Below are 21057 nucleotides of genomic sequence, written 5' to 3' on the forward strand. Positions count from 1 at the left end.
ACAAGCTGAGGGTAGGAGTTGAACGAAAAGCACCAGAGCTGAGGCGCAACCCAGTATGGTGCAAATGATCAAGACGGCGACAAATATAGGTAGTGCTGCAAAGAATTGACCACAACGATAGTCACCATGGAGCTTCAACTCTCACCAAGCACCTAAAGGTGTGCAAACTCCTCAATGCTGAACCACCCAGGCAAAACTTCCATTTTATCTGTATCCACTACTAAGTATACACAGCATATAATGTAGTGAGAATAAAAATCGAATTTTTTTTTTAATTTTTAATGGTCCAATATATAAAACAATGAGAATGAGAGGTCACAATGACCAAGGATAAAGCGATGTATGTAATTATAACATCCAGAACCACAATTTTCTGGATATATCTGCCCACTTAAGTAAAATGATTCAATGACAATCATTAAAAGAATATTATAGTTCCATTTAATATAATCCTAAATCTGTAACTAGTTTTCCAATTTAGGAAAAACTATGAGCAGATGATCATGTCCATTGTGAGAACTAAGCATTAAAATTGTCTATTCTAGCAATTTCATGGCTAACAAAACTCACCACATTCAAAGTAAATAATTATTTGCAATGTGAATGGCCCTTTATGCTATTGGGTTCATTCATAGCCATATTAAAGGTAATTGCAAAACTTAAAGGGAAACAGAAATATAAGGTGATTTTTTTTGTGAGGGTTTACATTAATATTTCAAAGGGTAGGAAATTAATAACAAAGTTCCATATACAGTACTGTAATAACAAGAATTACCATACATTTAACATAACATAATAAAGGCCTTTCTCTCGGCCTTATCCATCTTTGATTCCCATTTCCTTACAGTAGGTAATTATTAAAAAAAAAAGTAAAATGTGTACAAAATATATAGTTCAATACCTTTATGGAGAAATCATTTACCTTCAATGTTATTATACGTAAACCAAAGAGTGCCCTATGTACTTACTACATACAGAAATCGATTCACAAAAATAACTAATGTAATATAAAATCTTTAGGTTGCAAGTTCTAGCGCTTTGATTTCTTTTTCTGCTTTCTCCTTTGTTCCTCTTCATCTTCTTCATAGCTTGGAGAGTACAAAGGTGATGTTGGACTATAACCTGGAGTAGTTGGGCTGTATGTGGGGCTAGTAGGGCTATACCTGGGGCTACTTGGACTATAGGTTGGAGAAGTTGGGGAATATTTTGGACTTGAAGGACTATACTGAGGACTAGAGGGACTGTATGTAGGAGATGTTGGAGAGTACTTGGGTGATGTGGGCGAGTATTTGGGCGATGTGGGCGAATATTTAGGGGAGGACGGTGAATATGAAGGAGAAGTGGGTGAATAAGTTGGGCTTGTAGGTGAATATTTTGGTGAGCTGGGAGAATACGAGGGTGAGCCAGGTGAGTAAGTGGGACTTGTTGGGGAATAGTTGGGGCTGGTGGGAGAGTACTTGGGGGACGATGGGGAATAGGACGGGGAAGCTGGTGAATACTGAGGGGAGCTGGGTGAATAAGATGGACTGGTTGGGGAGTAGGACGGACTTGTTGGAGAATATCCAGGAGAAGATGGAGAGTAGTTAGGGGCATAGCTCGGAGATGTTGGCGAGTAGGAGGGTGATGTTGGCGAGTAGGATGGTGATGTGGGCGAGTAGGATGGACTGGTAGGAGAGTAAGAGGGAAAAGTGGGACTGTAGCTGGGGGATGTTGGAGAATAAGAATGACTTGCAGGGGAATATGATGGAGATGTGGGAGAGTAAGATGGTGATGTGGGAGAATATGATGGTGATGTGGGAGAATATGATGGTGAAGTTGGGGAATAGGATGGTGATGTTGGAGAGTATGATGGAGAGGTGGGACTATAAGATGGTGATGTGGGAGAATATGATGGACTTGTTGGAGAGTACTGCGGTGAGGTTGGGGAGTATTGTGGGCTTGTTGGACTGTAGGTGGGAGAAGTTGGAGAATATCCTGGTGAAGCTGGAGTCATGCTTGGAGATGTAGGCTGATATGCTGGTGATGAGGGAGAGTATGAGGGTGAGAGCGCATTGGCTGGACTTGGAATGTATGGACTCGTGCAGCCTGGAGACACTGGACTGCGAGGTTGTGAAGACCAAGCTGGAGAATATCCTGGTGAGAGGCCTGTTGTCTCACTAGCTGCAGCTGGAGAGAAAGATGGCCCACCTGGTGTCATACCACTACCTACACCAGGGGTCCATGCACCATAGGGTGACATTGATGGTGTTGCTCCTGAAGCCCAAGGGGTTTGGGCAGGCGTCATCCCTGAAGATGGTGATGATGCTCCAAAGATTCCTCCACCCATCATCATGCCTTGTCCTGGCATGGGGATTTCCATACCCAACTTACACTTAGCATCATCTAATACTAAGTCAAATGAACCAGAACCAATCTTGGGAAGCTGTCCTAACATAATGTTTTCAGAAACACCTCGGATAGGGTCTACTTCAGCACAAGATGCAGCTTCCATCAGCACATCCACAGACTCTTCAAATGAACATTTCATTAGTGCACCAGTATCTTGTCTATTAATTCCATGACGTGTGATAGCCATCAAGTGACCCTTGCTCGTCATAACATCACAAAGCAAGGCAAGATGACGGTAGTTCACATAAAGACCATAGAACATGAGCACAGCATTCATTTCCTTTTCAATACATTTTCGCACAGCTTCAATTCCAAGGACTTCGAATACTTCCAAGATGTCATTAGAGGAGGTTCGAACAGGATCTACATCTCTTTCAGAGAGTACTTTCATGAGAGCAGTTCCATCAGTCTCTAGCAGCCACTCAGCTATAGCCTTAAACTCGCCCTGGTCATTTACAATGATGCGCTTCTTTTCATCAGTCTGGGGTAAATGCATGTACACTTTGGTGATGGCTTCAATACCCTGCAGAGTCAGGTCATTCAGCATATTTGCCTCAATGCACCGCAGGAAAGTATCATCTTCCATCTTGTCCACCTGCAAGAGAAAGCTGGTAAGCAAGCATGACATCCCTTATACTAGTCACTAGCCCACAAACTATATAACAAGCCAACAAGAATTCTTTTAAAAAATCTAATCAAGCACAATCTTTAAATCTAATCAAGCACAACCCAGTACTTTTTCTCATCCTCATATCGGACAGACAAGAACACAAGCTATAGCACTATATCATCCTTTGCAGATGACACTAGGATCTTCATGAGATTAGGCAACATAGAGGACACGGCAAACCTCCAATCAAATGTAGATCAGGTTTTTTCTATGAAAATAATATGGTGTTTAACGAAGATAAGTTCCAGCTCATGCGCTATAAAAACGGAAACCACGTACAAAACTCAGGCAAATCATAACATAGAACGAAAAGGCAATGTAAAGGAGCTGGGTGTACTCATGTCGGAAGACCTTACCTTTAAAGAACACAAAAAAGTAGCCGTCACAACTGCAAGAAAAATGACCGGTTGGATAACAAGAACTTTTCACACTAGAGATGCTATACCGATGATGATACTTTTCAAAACGCTTGTGCTCTCTAGAGTGGAGTACTGCTGCACAATGACAGCCCCTCTCAAAGCTGGAGAAATTGCTGACCTGGAGAGCGTGCAGAGATCCTTTACTGCTAGAATCCACTCAATAAAACATCTAAACTATTGGGACCGACTAAAGAGCCTAAATCTGTACTCCCTTGAGCGCAGGCGGGAGAGATACATAATAATTTACACGTGGAAAATACTAGAGAGGCATGGCAGGACATGGCAGGATGGCAGAATACCCCGGTTGAAAAGCAGAGGTGCAACAGGTACTCAAGAGAGAACTATCAACATCAGAGGCCCGAGACTGTTCAACACGCTTCTGCTACACACAAGGGGGGGGGCGACCGGGGAGCCGGTCGGCCGAGCGGACAGCACACTGGACTTGTGATCCTGTGGTCCTGGGTTCGATCCCAGGCGCCGGCGAGAACAATGGGCAGAGTTTCTTTCACTCTATGCTCCTGTTACCTAGCAGTAAAATAGGTACCTGGGAGTTAGTCAGTTGTCACGGGCTGCTTCCTGCGGGCCGCGGGACACTAAAGCCCCGAAATCATCTCAAGATAACCTCAAGAAGGAGCATAACTGGCAAACCCCTCACAGTGTTCAAGAGAGAACTGGATAAGCACCACCAAATGATACCTGATCAACCAGGCTGTGACTCATACGTCAGGCTGCGAGCAGCCGCATCCAACAGCCTTGTTGATCAGCCCAGCAACCAGGAGGCCTGGTCGACAACCGGGCCATGGGGACGCTAAGCCCCGGAAGCACCTCAAGGTAAGTAACCCCTCAATCATAAATTAAGCAGTGTGATATCTGGAAAATATCTACGCTACACAGCCTACTGCAAAAGCAGTAAAAGTAAGTAATTATCAAAAGAAGGCACCAAGCCAGGGAAGCTATGTAGCACTGTCAAAAGTGCAAGATATTCAAAAGGCGCAAAATATCACTAAGGATGCCAATAACAGAACAAAAGCGCATAAGGCGAACAACATCAAATGCATCCGATTCACCAAGGATACTATCGAGGGACAGTCGGGAAGCAAGACGCACCCACATCCTGGAAGTCAGGACATTCAACAAGGATATGCACTGCCATAAGAGGGACAATGCAAATCGGACAATAAGGAGCAGGGTGGCGCTCCAAGTGCCCGTGAGTTTAATGGGTACGGCCAATACCTAACCTTGTCAGAGTTGTTTCCTACCGCCGATTCTGGTGGTAGGAGGAAGGCCACGGGGACACACCACCCTGCTTGTTACCAGTGACAAGACCAGCGATCCTGCCAACTAGCATGAATAAAAGGGTAGAAGTCGGTTGTTAAATGAGCGGTAGCATCCGCACGCTCATTTAAGGAAATACCAATATGGCTGGGAACCCAGCAAATCTCAACTATCTTAAATCTGCTGGAGATAATTGGCAACACGAACCGAGAGCGAACCTTGCAAGTGAGACAACCGTACAGAAAGGGGAAGGTGATGAAAGGGAAGAGGGCCCACAGGAGGGGGTAATGGTCAAAGTACGACATAAGAGAGAGTGAGGGTATTGAGACCGTGCAAAGTAGTGAAGACAGTAGCGATTACAGCGATCTTGTAGACAGGATGCCGGTCTCAACAATCAGGCTCTGGATAGGGGTCAAACGAAAGGCACCAGAGCTAAGATGGAGCAAATTATGGTGAAGAGCATCAAGACGAAGGGTGGAGGTGTATTGTCTTCTCCTACCACCCCCATTCTTTTGTCTGTACACATATATTTACTTTATTTGTACTTTGTTACAAAAAAGGAGTTACATAAGGGCAGACAAGTGAACAGGACAGCCATAATCGAGTTTAGACAGCACGAGAGAGGAATGTAAAGAGGAGCGTGCACCTATCAGCTCCCCCAGAAAGTATGGGACAAGAGTGCTTGAGTGCTTACCAAAAGTAGAGCATCTGACAAAGAAAATATAACATGCACTTTTATTATGAAAATGGATGAATTTGAGACCATCAGATCAATAATAAAAATAGAACTGACTGGACTAGAAGCAACATACTAAATAAAAGGATTTAAACATTTAATGTGCTAGATATCTCTAATGTCCAGAATATTCATGTAAATTTTGCCTAATGAATTTTATAAATATTGAAAACATTAAAGGACAGAGTAAAGTGAAATAACCTGTTCCTCTGCATCATCAGCCAATTTGTCGTCACCAACAATAATACGGATCCGGAGTACAAGCTTCTCTGCATTATCGTCATTAAAGATGCAATTAAGATCATCACCAAAGCCAGAGTTGATCTTTTGAGAAATTTGTTCCATAGTCAGCTTCTTATCTGCATGAAATTAATTTCTTTATTACATAGTGTTACAACTCTACAAATAATTAATGTTAATATACTTTGTCAATACAGAAGACTTAAAACATTATTTGAACATTTATCAATCAATTCTGCAGTGCATAAGATCCAAGCAATATACAGCATCCAGCATTTTAATTTCTACATTAATCAACATTACTAACCTGTCATTTTTTTACGATCAAGCTCAATGCGAAGAAGCCATGGGGAGATTCTAGAGACATCGAAGTCAGGCATTTCATAATAAACATTGACAAACTCCTGATCCTCAGTAATACAAGTGTTCTGGGGATCTGGGTCATAGTAGATGGCAGTGTTGGATGTTACCTGCAAAATGTCAAAAAGTTTGCTTACAGTTCCCTTAATAAGGACTGGTTCCAACTGCACTTAAAACTCTCTTCTTTAACTTTTTTTTTGTTATAGCAGGTTGGTAATTTCCATATTTTAACTCCACACAATCCAGCTTGCTACTTTATGAATAACAATGTGGCTAATGCACATAATGGGTTACATTTTTGTACAGTACGATACTACCTCCCACAATTTCTACAACCCACAAATGTTCTCTCTATGGCTGGAAATTTTGCTTAAAAATTGCAGTTAGGTATTTAATTCAGGAAAGAAGAAAATTTTGAACAAATAAAATAAAATTTGGCGATTATTTTTCCCCATATATCCTTAATGGACGAGTTAATTTGATTTCTAAGACTTTACAGGAATATATTCATCACTATCCAATATTGAAAAGAAATATTTATAATACAAGAGATAAAGAAACAGACAAATAAAACCCCAAAAGCACCGTCAGTTTCACCATCAGTTCTTACCTTGCGTAAAGTTGTGTGTTCCAGACGACACAACACATTCTTGGCTTTCTCAGCATCCCTAGCTGAATCTCCAACCAAAAACACTGTAAGGGAGGGAGCCTTGGGTTTCTTACTGATGTTGATAATTTCCTTCAGCCTTGGCACACCCAATGTTACATTCTTGGATGATACACCAGCAAAGTGGAAAGTGTTCAGCGTCATCTGAGTAGCAGGTTCTCCAAGTGACTGGGCTGCTAAAGCCCCAACCATTTCTCCAGGAGCAGCCTAAGCAATAATAAATCATTAAAGAACTGGAGCTCACTCTTCAAACTAAAACACTGTATAATTGTGTGTACCAAATTTAGTAAAAAAGATCAAAAAGTAGTAAAGCCACAAATGGCAAAACTATCCTTTGCTAACCCTAATCGGATGTCAACCAAATTGTTACATTGGTGACAATTCTTAAATAAATATGTAAAATAATATTGTGTATACAGTTTTAATAGGTGCTAATACTCACAATTGCCTGATGGAATCTGGTCTCAATTTCACCAACAAGCCAGTTGAAAGATTCACTGGTTAATTTGTATTCTTCAGCTACTTTCTTAGTACACAAAGTTGACCTAACTAAGCACTGGAAACAGAACGTGGCATTTTCATTAGCCTGTAAACTGATGCGATCCTCTCCTGTTACAATGGTGCATTTATTCAACATGTCTCGCACACCCTCTACCACTCTAACAGGTGATAAATCTGTTGGTGTTCTTTTATTAATGTGGAAAATCTTCTGCACATTCCAGATCATGCGTTCCAAGTTACATGGTAGCACCACCTGTGGAGATATAATTATTTTATATGCAATAGTATGGTCATTTTGTAATTTTTTGCAGTAAAAATTGCAAATTCTGACCAAACACATCTTAGAATGTAATATATTTAATGTACTTGTGCTTTAAGACACACACACTAAGAACACTGACCATAAATAAAACTACTAAACTACCAACCATATTTTTGGTTCATATATAGGAAGTACACTTAGTAAAATAAACTTAGCAAAAATGGGAAATGCAAACTCACTTTGGTATCACCTTTAGGGAATACATCTCGCAGTCCCAACCGATCTTCTTGAAGTTTCTGCCATTCTCCTTCAAGGATACTGATAGCCTCGGGCGATCCAATCAATTCTCGAACAACGTCTTCGTTAAACAGCCTACGAAGGTATCTCTCATTGGTAACATCAAATCTATACTTGTCTTCAAATAGACGGTTTGATAGTTTAACAGTTGGCATTTTCTGGAACTCTACATACTCTCCAGCCAATCCATCTTCACCATACCTAAGCTGAATCACTTGACTAACACTGTTTCTCACTGTACCATCATAGTTTACCATTACACTCTCCATAGCTTTTATCAAACGTCGCTGGATATATCCTGTTTCTGCAGTTTTCACAGCTGTATCAATGAGACCCTCACGACCACCCATAGCATGGAAATAAAATTCAGAGGGAGTTAGGCCGGCAAGGTAGGAATTTTCCACAAATCCTCTAGATTCCGGTCCATAGTCATCCTTGATGAAGTGAGGAAGTGTTCTCTTACGGAAGCCAAATGGAATTCTCTTCCCTTCAACATTCTGTTGCCCTACACAAGCAATAACTTGTGAAATGTTAATATTGGAACCTTTAGAACCAGATACCACCATAGCCTTTAAATTATTATATTCTGTCAATGACTTCTTGGCAGATAAACCAGTTTTATCTCGAGCATCATTCAGGATACGATTCACTTGATTTTCGAAGGTCTGCCTGAGTGTGTTACCAGGAGTAGGTTCAAGTTCATCATTGTGAGCTTTGTGGATCACTTCTATCACATCCTCCTTAGCTTTGCGAATGGTGTCTTGGATGACTCGGTAGGTAGCAGGATCAGAGATAGTATCTCCAATTCCAATACTCATACCTTCTAGAAGTAGCCAATTATTAACAACAGTCTGGATGTTGCCATAAAATCTGCCAGCAATTTCGTGTCCCAATTCCATCCAGGCAACGTGCAACATGGATCCAGACGAAGCACCAAGTGTTCTCTTGCACAAAATGCCCATGATCAACTCTCCATGCTCCACCAAGACCTGGAATTTGTTATTAAATATTACAAAAATACAAGTTACTTATATCTAGGTGGTGTCAGTATGATTGAATTATACAATATACTGACACTGAATGACATACATCTCTCCAGGTACTGAAGTAGATAATAATGATACACAAAATAATCAAAATCTAAAAATTACTATACCCCTATGCACAAAGTCAATGGTTCTTTTTGAGATGCCACTCCAGCCAATCAAAACAGTTTTCACCAGGAGAGGTAGGAATATTAATGCACACAATCTTAACAGGAACTTAAAAACACACATATCTCCTGCACTAAACACAATTAGTACAACAAATGAACTTCACAGGTGATATACAGGCTTCATATCAGTAGTGAAGATCTAAATGGATAGGTCTAAAATGATTCAACATTGGTTGGCATTTACATTATTCCAACCCATCCTCCTGTTTAGATAGTACCTATTGAGACGATCGTCAATAGTCCGAATTCGTACGTACCTTTTAGATAGTATTATACTGACTAGTAAGGAATTATTTTAAAATATATAAAGCTAAAACAAACTTAAATATCCCTCGGCCTAGAATAGCACACATATGTACTATATTTGGCCTCGGGAGGTTAGGTTAGTTTAGGTTGTCAAAGCAACAAGTAAAAAATTTTCCAGTCTGTCCAACTCAATAGTTCAGATTTCTACTTTCTAATTTCATTGTATGTCGGTATATATACTATGGTCCTCATCGTCAAATATAAACAAGTACTCATCATACTAAGTACGTACTACCAAAACAGGAGGATGGGCAGCATTACGTAAAGGAAATTACACGAGCAGCAGAGTCAGTAGGAAACCAAATTTAGAGGATTTCTAATATGAGGAAAAAATGCTCTAAAAGTGATACTTTACACAAGCTAATAGATGATCTTACACCAAATAAGGAATTAAGGTGCCAATATTAAGTACACATTCATTTATGAATGAAGTTTAAATATTTCTGATCCGAGTCCAGGTGCAAGGCTATTAGACAAAGCAAACGTTACTGAACTTTCTGATCAAAGTAATTATTTTCATACCTTTGTATCACCAGGGGAGATCCATTTGTAAGGGCCATCATCTTCATCATCAGGGTGGGTAGAATGGGTCTTGACTAGGTTAAGATTACCAGGAATGATGAGTGAGAACAACTGTTTCCCTGTCCATAATGGCTTGGGCTTGAGGATGGCTGGCTGGGGCATGCGTCCATCCCAGTTTGGCAAAAACATCAGCAAGTTCATCATCTCGCACTAAAGAAAAAACAATTATGGTATACCATTAAAGAAGTAGAGAATGTATGTAAAAAGTTAAATAGCCCACCTATGAATATTAAATAATATCAGACATGCAGGGAATCCTCATTGAATGATCTTTCTATATTGTAATATGGTAAACTAAGTGACCACTCGAAGGCAAAATGAAGGGACAGCCAAAATGAAAAGTTGAAAGACAAAATGAAGTTGAAAACAGCCAAAAATCTTAGGTGTTTCCACAAACTTGCTCAAACTCTGATTTTTTTTATATTCTACATGTCAAACTCACCAACTTTTGCTAAAGGATCAACATCGTAACAGGAATACAAACAAAAAAATTAAACCAAAAATAATTTTAAATCAATAGTAAATTGCAAATTTAATATTTTTAAAGATAATTTAAAAATTTTAAAAGTTTACAAAATTTATCTTGGTCTAAGAACGACATATGATCATTTTTTTTAAGTTTGGGCCACTTGGGGCCATTGAAGTGTGTGGCTGGTCGCCTGCCAGGGCAGTGAAAAGTATTAAATCACTAACAATGTACACACTACCTTTTCCAAGAATACGTCTCGCTTGGTCATTTTCCGGACAGCAGTCAGGGTGTCCTGTACAATACCCATCACAGGCTTGTTGGCCTGTGGGGTAATGATCATTCGGGGGGTCACGTGCAAGTTCTCAATTTCAGCTCTAGTCTCCATACTCTGGGGCACATGTAAGTTCATTTCATCTCCATCAAAATCAGCATTGTATGGTGATGTTACTGACAAGTTGATTCGGAAGGTTGACCAAGGCAATACCTGTAACACACGTAAAATAAAATAACATGGAATATTTCTTAAAATAATACAAATCTAAATTCTGCAACAATAAAAAGATAGTTTAAATTATGTTGTCAATATTCCTAGTGTAACTGCAGGTCTTTTGCTACTTTAGAGTCTGGTACTAACTCATCTTTCACCTATAAATCTTGACCATAGTAAGACTACAAATAGGAAGTTGCATGTGAGTAATGCAACATTTAAGCTGATGACTAATTTGTTCTACATCTGTAAAAGGCTAACCATTATTGAAGTACTGTAAAAGCCTCAATCTCATTTCAGATACTTTAAAAGTTATTTTTCATTATATAGCACAAGTCAGGGCAAATTCAGCCTCCTTCCCATACACATGCCCACAAAATACTTTTATCAAGACATTCTTGACAAGGCACATACATCCATCTTGTTTTCATATTAAATGTAGCAATTAAGTTAAACATTTCCAATACAGATTTATCTTTACAATATTCATTTATATTAGAAAATGTTAAATCTGATCTACAAATATAATAATTAATCTTAAATAATATGAATTAATGAAATACTCTAGTTCTTAAGAGTAGTTGAAGAGTAGAGGTGAGAGAGAACTCTCATCAGAGGCATGAGACTGTTCAACACGCTCCCACTACACATAAGGGACATAACTGGCCGACCACTCAGTGTTCAAGAGAGAACTGGATAAGCACCTCCAAAGGATACCTGATCAAACAGCGTCAAACAGCCTGGTTGACCAGTCCAGCAACAAGAAGGCCTGGTCAACAAGACCGGTTTACTGGGACGCTAAACCCCGGAAATACCCCAACGGTAACTTACCTTAACTCTGTGTCCCATCATAGACATTTTATGCAAAGTGGGCTGACGATTGAAAATGACTAAGTCACCATCTGTGATATGCCTCTCAACTTTGTAGCCACACTGAAGGTGGAGATCAGATGGCTTTGGATGATAGCGTAAATCAATACGAGCCCCGTTGTCACGTACAATGTACTTTGCTCCAGGATACTGGTTGTTACCACGCTTCACAAGCTCCATCATTCTGATGAAAATTTTAATACATTTATTGTAAAGGGAAGCAAAATAGGAAAAAATGTTAAAAATGCCTGCCTTAGGGTTTCCCTAAGGCATACACAAAAAAGATTGTTTTAATTATGTTACGAATATGCCATGCTTATTAAGAAAAGCAAGTACTGTATATTGATAAAGTAAAGTTCAAGTAAAAAAAAAAAAAAAAAAAATATAGAAATAAAAAAATATAAAAAAATATATTATATAAAATATAATATAAAGAACTGCTATTTCACATTCTCAAAAAAAAAAACTTACTTTGTCATGTTGAATGGTGTTACAATTTCTGGATATGTAAGATTCTGGGCAATGGATCTAGGTACTCCAACTTGGTCAATACGTAGATTGGGATCTGCAGTGATAACAGTTCTGGCAGAAAAATCTACACGTTTTCCCATGAGGTTACCACGAATCCTCCCTTCCTTGCCCTTAAGGCGAGCTTTGATAGCTTTTAGTGGTCTTCCAGATTTCTGTAAGGCTCTAGGCATTCCAGGCATATCATTATCTGTTAAAGTAGCCACATGAAACTGAAGCATCTTCAAATTTTCCACTATGATGTGAGCAGCTGCTCCAGCTTGTTCATTGCGCACAAGTTCATTGTTGGCCTTTATAATATCGGCCAATTTGTGAGTCAAGTCATCTTGATTACGAGCTGAACCATGCATGACTACAGCTGGCCGTACTGGCAAAGGTGGCACAGGTAATACTGTCATGATCATCCAGTCAGGTCGGGCATATTTGGGATCCATTCCTAGTAAGTAGCATTCCTCATCTAATGAAAGAATGGCACAAGTTAACAATATGAGCTACTAAGTGATTTAAATACTATTTAAATATTTTTTCATTTTTTTTTAAATAAATAACTATACATAGGTAAAAACATAAGTTTTATATAATTATACAATTATAGATCTAAATACTGTCCATAAATACAGCATATACAGTATAGCTCAAATTATAAATATAACGTTTTTATTTCAACAAAATGCACACTAACACTGAAGTTTATATGAATACCACATTAAATAGCATATCAACACCTGCAGCACTTTCTGTACAGTGCCGAGATAAACACACAGGCTTTACTAGTAAGGATTTTTTTTTAAATTCTGTGACAATGGTAGTTTTGTCTTACTGTATTTGGTTACTGTTAGAATGCAACACACACACACACCTTGCTAATATTTATGTATAGTTTAGGAATTAGAAAATAATGTCATTGAAGCAACTGTTTCTGCAAATTTTGTTTCAACTAAATATCTAGAGCAGACCAAAAACATTGGTCTATGATATGTGATGTGAAACCAACATTTTAGTCATTCATGCCAAAAACATTAAAAAACAACTACACACCATTAACTAGGAGTAGAAATATTTTAAGGAAAATAAAATCTGTTAAGGGCCATTAGAAATTACCAAGCAATGAAAAAACATGGCAACAACTCGGCTACTGATAGCAATAGGGTGCATGCTCACCCAAGAGAGATGAAATTTTCAGACGCTAGGAAAACTGCCAATTATCTAGGGCAAAACCTAAGGGGTGGAATTCAATTACCACATAGTTACACATATCCCAACTTACAACTAAATAACCACTGCACTCTATAATAAATAGTATCAAATTAATACTTTATGATACTTGGTGGCATAAGTACATAATATTTCAATTGCTAATTCCTGCACAAAATACTGTAGCAAAAAATAATTTGAGGAAATATTCCAGTACAGTAATGTACACAGGAATATTTTCAGTACATTACTGTACTGAAAATATTCCAGTAATGGACACAGGTAGCAGGGAACTATCAACAATTAAATCTGGTCAATACTGTGTACTTTACAAGATCATAAATGCAAAATATCCATTTCCATCAGTTTATATTAATGTCATGACGAGCGAACATCTACCATACATGCCGAGTTTCTCTCACGAAGGATATGCTCCCCGAAAATCTAACCCCAACACCAAACAGTACGTTGAATTTTTTCTGAAGTCTCAGATGCATTCTAGATTTTCCTAGGTTCACTGCTCCTCTATCCCAAACTATTTCCTTTACTTATGGTACCTAGCATAATCTTGGCTGCTTACCAAGAATATATTTTCCTTCAAGTTTTGAATACCCATTTGACTAGCAAATTTAAATCCATGAAAACTTGAAAAGTTCAAAGTTGAAAAAAGAAATCTCACTAATGTCTCGACACCAATGCATATATCATGTGTACTTTATGCAAGCCACATTTTCATTAAAATTAAAGGTTTCGTGGAAATAAAATTTAAATAAAAAAAAAACATTAATACCCTAAATAAATAAAATTAATTTAATAATATTCACCCACCAGTTATATGCTTGAATATCTCATATACACGCTCAGCAGTGAGGATCTGCTTTCGGTCTTGGGTATCTTCATTTACATGCTTCCACTCTGCTACAAGTTCCAAACCAACTCGTTTAATGTTTGGTTGATATCGACCACAACCACCATGGCCTGATCCTTTCTTTGCCATGGTGGGATCATCTGGATCCTTGTTAACATCAATTTCATCTCCACCTTCACAAATCATTTTTCCTTTACACAAATTGTACACATGCTGAAGTCGCTTTCGGGGCTGCCCTTTGGACTTTGTCACAATCTCACGTATTTTGGGATATTGCTGAAATTAAAAAGCACATTAATGAAAGGAAAACAAAAGAGTGGGAAGTAAACTCCCAAAAATGTATTAACAAAATGGTAAAAATAGCTTTGAATCCGAGGTCTACACGTGCCCAGCACCTAAAAGCAGGGATAAGCTTATATGGCAGAGTGGAAAGTGAAAGTAATAAATCAAGAACAGATGTACAGAATGTAGTTTGTTAGTGTAAAAAATTAAAGGATGTTCAACATCCTAGGTTTATGTGAGACTAAGTTATGAGGAATGTTTTAGGAAACTCTAACGACCGGGCCGCGGGGACGCTAAGCCCCGGAAGCACCTCAAGGTATGGTCAGATCATTTTGCAGTGCTGTGCAAAACTGGGAAAGTTTTGCACAGCAAAACTACAGACACTACACTTTCAATCAATGAAAGTGTAGTGTCTAAAATGTAAGAAAGTTTGAGATAGTGGAAGAAGGTAAAAAATAAAGATTAGGCTAACATTTTGATGAAGTAATGATAAACTGCAAAAACAAAATGCATATAATAATACTTATAATGCATTATGGATGAGAGAGTGCCATAACCTAGGGTGCTGGACGAGCATACTGTGTAAGTTCGCCAGGCATGAAAATATTGTAAACCAGCCAAATTATAACTAAGTAACTACAGTAAACTGAGTTAATAAAATATTGAAAACATGCAGAGTTATTACAAACTTATGAAAAATTGCTTATGATATACATTACCAGAAGGAAATTCACATTATCTCGCCACCTTACCCAGCATACATAACCCACACCTGATATGCTTATGGCATACATTATTTAATGACTGTTACCTTTAACATTTATTCATTATCTAAATGAAAAATGCTCCTAGAAATTTTAAAGGGATGTTAAACTTTTGTCAGCCTGTCAGCCATTAACAAGAGTGAATGACAAAACCAGAGCGCCTTGATTGTCTGATGCGGCAAAACAAAACATCACATCCAGAAATACAGGTTTCAAATCCTGTATAGCAATTCACTTGGCCAAAATATAAACAACTATACAGCTGATCTTAGAGGTGGTAAGAGTTGGGGTACAAATTCCACTTTAAAATATATTTCAATAAATGTACAGTATGATGAAACATACTAAAATAGTTTTTTCCCACAAAATTTCCTTGTAAAATAGGGGTGCGTTCTATATGAGAGTGCGAGTTTTATGGTTCTGGGATACAGTATCTAGAAAGTATGCAATCATCTGTATACACAAGTGGAGTTGTAAGGGAAGTGTAAACCTAATGTCTTGTACAACACTTGACATTAACAGGGACATAACATTCTCAGACCACAAACTGATTGAGGTTTATCATTTGAAAATCTGGTAATTTTATGAGAAATGCCCAGTTCATTCAGAATACTTACCGCATTGAAGAGAAGTTTGCTGCAATAGAAACACACACATCTTAAAATCTTCATCGTTTTTGTTAAAAAACCAACATGAAAAACAGGCTTGGCAAGCTCCAAGTGACCAAAATGTCCAGGGCAGTCCGTCATGTTGCCGGCACATGTAGTGCAGCGGGTGTTCCTATCCAAACAGCCCTGTCGTGGATCCATGAGCCCTCCAAGCTTGGGCTTTCCATTCTCATAAACTTCAGCGTACTTTATTCCACCTTCTGTTGCCGACATACGCCGCTGAAAGAAAAAGTTAGGCAAATAAATTTAAAACAGTGTCAGTATTTGTACTTTGGAGATAAGTACACGTGGCGAGTTTCAGATATTTACTGTCACATCCCTTACTTGTTTATCCCCAACCAAGAGCCCAATATGACTGTGTACATTTCTGGGAATTATAATGTCACAGTAACCTTATGTAGAAAATGTTGTGTTATTTTGGGATGTTGGCTTCCAGTAGGATTTAAAACCTGTACCGGCATGAACATAATGACGTCCAACATCGCCAACGAACATTTTCCTAAAATACATTTGAAAGAAATAGTTTGCTACAGGTCATAATCCATGCCCCTTATCAAATCTTCCCACAGTAACTGCTATACAGAATTTGAAAACCAAAATTGAATAAATGTAAACATTAATGTTACTCACAATTTCGTCCGGGCTCAGAATACCAAACTGCACCCTGCGGACACTCCGCAAGGGTGCTTTGCTTTCTATTGCCATATTGGCAACAAATTTGTGCTTACTAGGAGGCCCCAATAATCTGTAAAGGAAACTATGTTAGGATCAGATGTATAAATAGGAATAGTTATTCAAAAGTGATTGAACAGTTTATTTGGCTGTTCTTCAAGTGATCCAGTCACAGGACATATGTACATTTCTCTGGAACAAGTATTTTGCAGATATCCCAAGACAGGGATATCTGCAAGCATTCCTACAAAGGTGTTAGACAGTTACTTGGAAACTACTCAATCTCACAGCCCATTCATAAGAACTCAGCCCTGCCATGACCTACCTTTATCATTTGTGACTGCTATAATAATCAGGGGCAGCAGCCCCACCATACACTGGGTTAACTGGTATGCCCCAGTTGCCCCACATGGTCAGTTTCTGATATTAGGGTGGGGATTGGGAGCAGCTACCTGATATACTCAAAGGTGATTTTTAGGAAGATTTTACTATAAATTGTTATAAGATATTGTACAAGTGACTGCCATAGCCCTCCCAAAACTGGATACACAAAGGGCATATACTTATTCAGTGTTCAAGTGTAGTTTGACTATGGAGTAGAAAAGATTACTTCTGTCAGACATGGCAGTCAGGCTTGACAGACAATATGGTTTCGAACAGGATAATCCTGTGTAACAAATCTACTTAGTTTTTAAGATAAAGTCACACATTTCACAGGAAAGAGGTGTTTGGGTTGGGTCACTGGACTTAAAAAAAAAAAAGGCTTGCGACAGAGTCCCATACAAGAGGCTATTCTGGAAACTAACGTGCTAGAGGGGTGACAGGACGACTTCTGATGTGGATAAAAAGTTTTCTGACACAGATGAGGGCAGTAATCAAAATAATGTATCTGACTGGAAGAGTGTTACCAGCAGAGTATCACAGGGGTTAAGTTCTTGCCCCTGTAATGTTCATTGTCTACATAATTGATCTACCAGAACTAATACTAAATTATATGAACATGTTTGCAGATGATGCTAAGATACTGGGGAATGCAGACGAGTCATAATAGATAAAGTAAGATAAAGTAGATAAAGTAAGATTAAGTAGATAAAGTAAGTGCTTGGAGCGACAAGTGGCAAATGGAATTCAATGTGAATAGATACCATGTTATGTAATGTGTTATTGGAGAAAATAGACCCCACAAAATTTACAAATTATGTGGAAAGAAATTAAAGAACTCTATGCAGGCGATGAGTCACAATAACGTGGCTGAAGTATGTTGACCAGACCACACACTAGAAATTGAAGGGACGACGACGTTTCGGTCCGTCCTGGACCATTCTCAAGTCGATTGTGATGAGGAGGTAGGGACAGGCAATAAATAGGCAAGAGAGAGCTGAGGAGGAAAGTCAGGTGTAGGGGATAGAAGTAATGAGAACTGCAGCAGGCCTATTGGCCCATACGAGGCAGTTCCTCTTATAACCCCCGAAGGAGATAGTAATAGGAAAAAGAAGAGGATAGCAATGGAGCGTAGGAGAAGACAATGAACAGAAAAAGGGAGAAGAGAGAAAGAAAAGGAAAGAGAAAGAAAGAAATGGAAGGGGGAAAGCTTATGTTAAGTCACGTTTGTTAGAAAGATTAGAGCATTTGAGTATATACTGTGAAAGGGAAGAGTCCACAGCAACAAAGCCAGGACTCAAGTTCATGTTGGGTAGATTGTTTATAAGAGCCGATTCTACAAGACGGCGTCTGTGTAGAGTAGAGGCAGGAAAGATTATTTTCAATAAAGAACTCTAATAATGAACAAGACCTAGGGGTGGTTTTGAATAGTAAGCCGTCACCAGATGAATATACAGACCATTGTGAGAGAAGCGTATGTGTTGCTTTCCAACTTCAAGACTAGCTTTTAATTATATGGACAGTGAAATAATAAAACATAATAATAATAAGTGTTCCATGACTTTTTAGACCAAAATTGGAGTATGCAGCAGTTGTATGGTGCCCATATCTCAAGCATATAAACTGGAAAAGGTGCAAAGGCATGCTACAAAATGGCTTCCGGAACTGAAAACGAGTTATGAGAGACTAGAGGTGTTAAACATGCCAAAACTAGAAGATGGAAAGAAAGAGGGGTGATATGATCACTTACAAAATACTATCAGGATTCTAACAAACTGACAAAGAGGAGTTCCTGAAATCAGCAACTTCAAGATAAATATAGTAAAGTAAATATAGGTGCCAATTTTTTTTTTAAAGTTTTCTTTTGGAAACAGTGGTAAGTTAAGTGAGGAGGTGGAGGCCAAAACAGTCAGTAGTTTCAAAGCATTATACGATGAAGAGTACTGGGACACAAGTGTAGCTCATCCTATAACTACACTCAGGTAAAGTTTCCTATTGCAGTGCAATATTGCAGTCCTATTACAGTGCAATAAGAAAGTTTAATTAATTTAACATTATCGGTCTCTTTGGACCTGATGTTCATCCTTTTTTTTTCTCCAGAGTCCTAGCCGAGGACAGGACTTGCGTCCATTACAAAAATATTTGTATAAAATTCATTTTTTGCATATTTAGTGACCAGGATTGACAATAGCAGGACCATTTGGTCCGGGAGACATCTGTCATGTAGGGTTCAGTCGCGCCTCTACAGATCTCCAGTATCATCTCTTGATGCTGGTAATGGCTCAAAAGGGCCACTACTTACGGGCTATTCATGCCCATAAGTGGGGCATGATTCATGCCACCTCTTGGGTGGCTTAATCTTTATCAATCATCGACAAAAGCATCATTGTGGTGAGAATTAGTGACGTGCAAAGAATGGAGGGCGATGGTATTAACTGATTATGTGGCGGCCACTGTTATTGTCTGGACTCGTCATACCAGCTTAGTTGTACAGTTATGGTGAAAAATGTAGATACTTACATATAACGTGTGTATATAGTGTAATAACACAAACAGTATGGTGGGAGGAATGTTGGCGTATGAGGTGTTGGTGACGGAGGGAGGTGGCGTCCGCTGGCTGGTGTGTGTCTTGTCATGTATTGTATGATGGCCACTATACTGTTTGGACACCATTCCAGCTTAGTTGTACAGTTAAGGTGAACAAAACATTTAGATACTGTATATAACGTGTGAATATAGTGCAACAACAGCAAAAGGACTATGTAGGGAGGAGACTATCTATACTATCCTGTTGAGTTTACCCAAACAACAGCCACGGTCTAGTGCTTTGCGCATTTAATCATGTTTGTGGATATTGGGAGTGGTTACACTCCCAGTGGAGTGGTTACACTCTAGTGCATTATTCTTGTGAAGCTAAAGTTATTTATCACAGCAATATACTTCACTTAACTATATGCCTGCTAACTAGAGCAGGCATTTTTTGCTGTTAATAACATTAGTGTGGTTTTAACATTGACCCATAATATATATATATTTGTATACGCAACGCGCAAATTTTTAATTTGGTATTGGTAAAAATGTAGGAGAGAGATCGGTGTACCAACTACCGTGGCTGTGAAGGTCTGGCTCCTGTGTGGTGGCGCTCCTCCAGTCCCGCCACTACACACACACCATAATCCTCTAGTTCTCACACACCATAATCCTATAGTTTTATCACCAAGACCATAATTCATTGCTCGTAACCACCTTTATTTATGCTGATAGAATTTATACAACTGGAGCAGCGTTAGTAGCATGAAAACTCAAGGTCCGTGCACCCAAGGTGGTGGCGGGTCCCAGCGTCCATGTTAGACCGATCCCCTTGGCTAATATTGTAGTTCCCTTCATGCGAACCTTTCCAGGAGCGGCCACGATACATCACCAAGTCAAGAAATGTAACTAATGTGAGAGATTGCGCAACAATCTCTCAACTACTTACCCTAACTCGCCTCCGTCGACCTCCTCCTCCTCCTTGCTGGGAGACGACTGACAAGTGAGCTGCCGTGCGTGAACCCGACCCTTACTCACTGTTATCCTGTCTTCTTCTATTTTGTAATGTTGCAATTGTTTACAGTAAAATATTTGTTCGTTCAAGTGAATTTAAAGCTTTTATATATTTTGTTGACCAAACCACACTAGAAAATGAAGCGACCACGACGTCTCTATGGTCTATCCTGGACCATTCTCACGTCGATTGTGATGAGGCAAGGAGGCGAAGGCAATAAATAGGCAAAAGAGAGGTGAGGAGAAGGAAATCTTAGAGGAATTATTATATTATTATTAAACGTAAATTCTCAGAGAAGCAAACGTTGCTCGGTGAAGCGTATGGCATGGGCCAACTCTGATGTTACGTATCTGAGAATATGTATATATACTATAGGGAGCATTTCCTGTGTTACCTCATCTCTCATTACCA

At 38.9% G+C, this 21057-nt stretch overlaps 1 protein-coding gene across 1 annotated transcript; it reads right to left on the reverse strand.

The window, feature by feature from the left end:
- Window positions 1-742: 742 nt before the first annotated feature.
- Window positions 743-20622, reverse strand: LOC123772940 (DNA-directed RNA polymerase II subunit RPB1-like). Its single transcript, XM_069324425.1, has 14 exons — window positions 20581-20622; window positions 16680-16794; window positions 15999-16268; window positions 14296-14611; window positions 12217-12730; window positions 11707-11929; window positions 10627-10872; window positions 9860-10069; window positions 7758-8804; window positions 7198-7509; window positions 6699-6962; window positions 6036-6198; window positions 5690-5847; window positions 743-2983 (listed from the first exon to the last, which is right to left on the reverse strand). The coding sequence occupies exons 2-14, from the start codon at window positions 16752-16754 to the stop codon at window positions 1031-1033; spliced, it is 5751 nt and encodes a 1916-aa protein (XP_069180526.1). The 5' UTR covers window positions 16755-16794; window positions 20581-20622; the 3' UTR covers window positions 743-1030.
- Between the last annotated feature and the right edge of the window lie 435 nt (window positions 20623-21057).

The sequence above is a fragment of the Procambarus clarkii genome, chromosome 14 (assembly GCF_040958095.1).
Source record: "Procambarus clarkii isolate CNS0578487 chromosome 14, FALCON_Pclarkii_2.0, whole genome shotgun sequence".
NCBI lineage: Eukaryota > Metazoa > Arthropoda > Malacostraca > Decapoda > Cambaridae > Procambarus > Procambarus clarkii.

Bases quoted from the DNA above. Each gene is read 5' to 3' on its own strand.
- LOC123772940 (XM_069324425.1), bottom strand. From the start codon at position 16,754: ATGGCAATAGAAAGCAAAGCACCCTTGCGGAGTGTCCGCAGGGTGCAG. The intron at 10,070-10,626 runs GTAGTGTGTACA...TTTTTTCTTTAG, and splicing joins GAGACGTATTCTTGGAAAAG to TGCGAGATGATGAACTTGCT. The intron at 7,510-7,757 runs GTGAGTTTGCAT...ATATCTCCACAG, and splicing joins TCCCTAAAGGTGATACCAAA to GTGGTGCTACCATGTAACTT.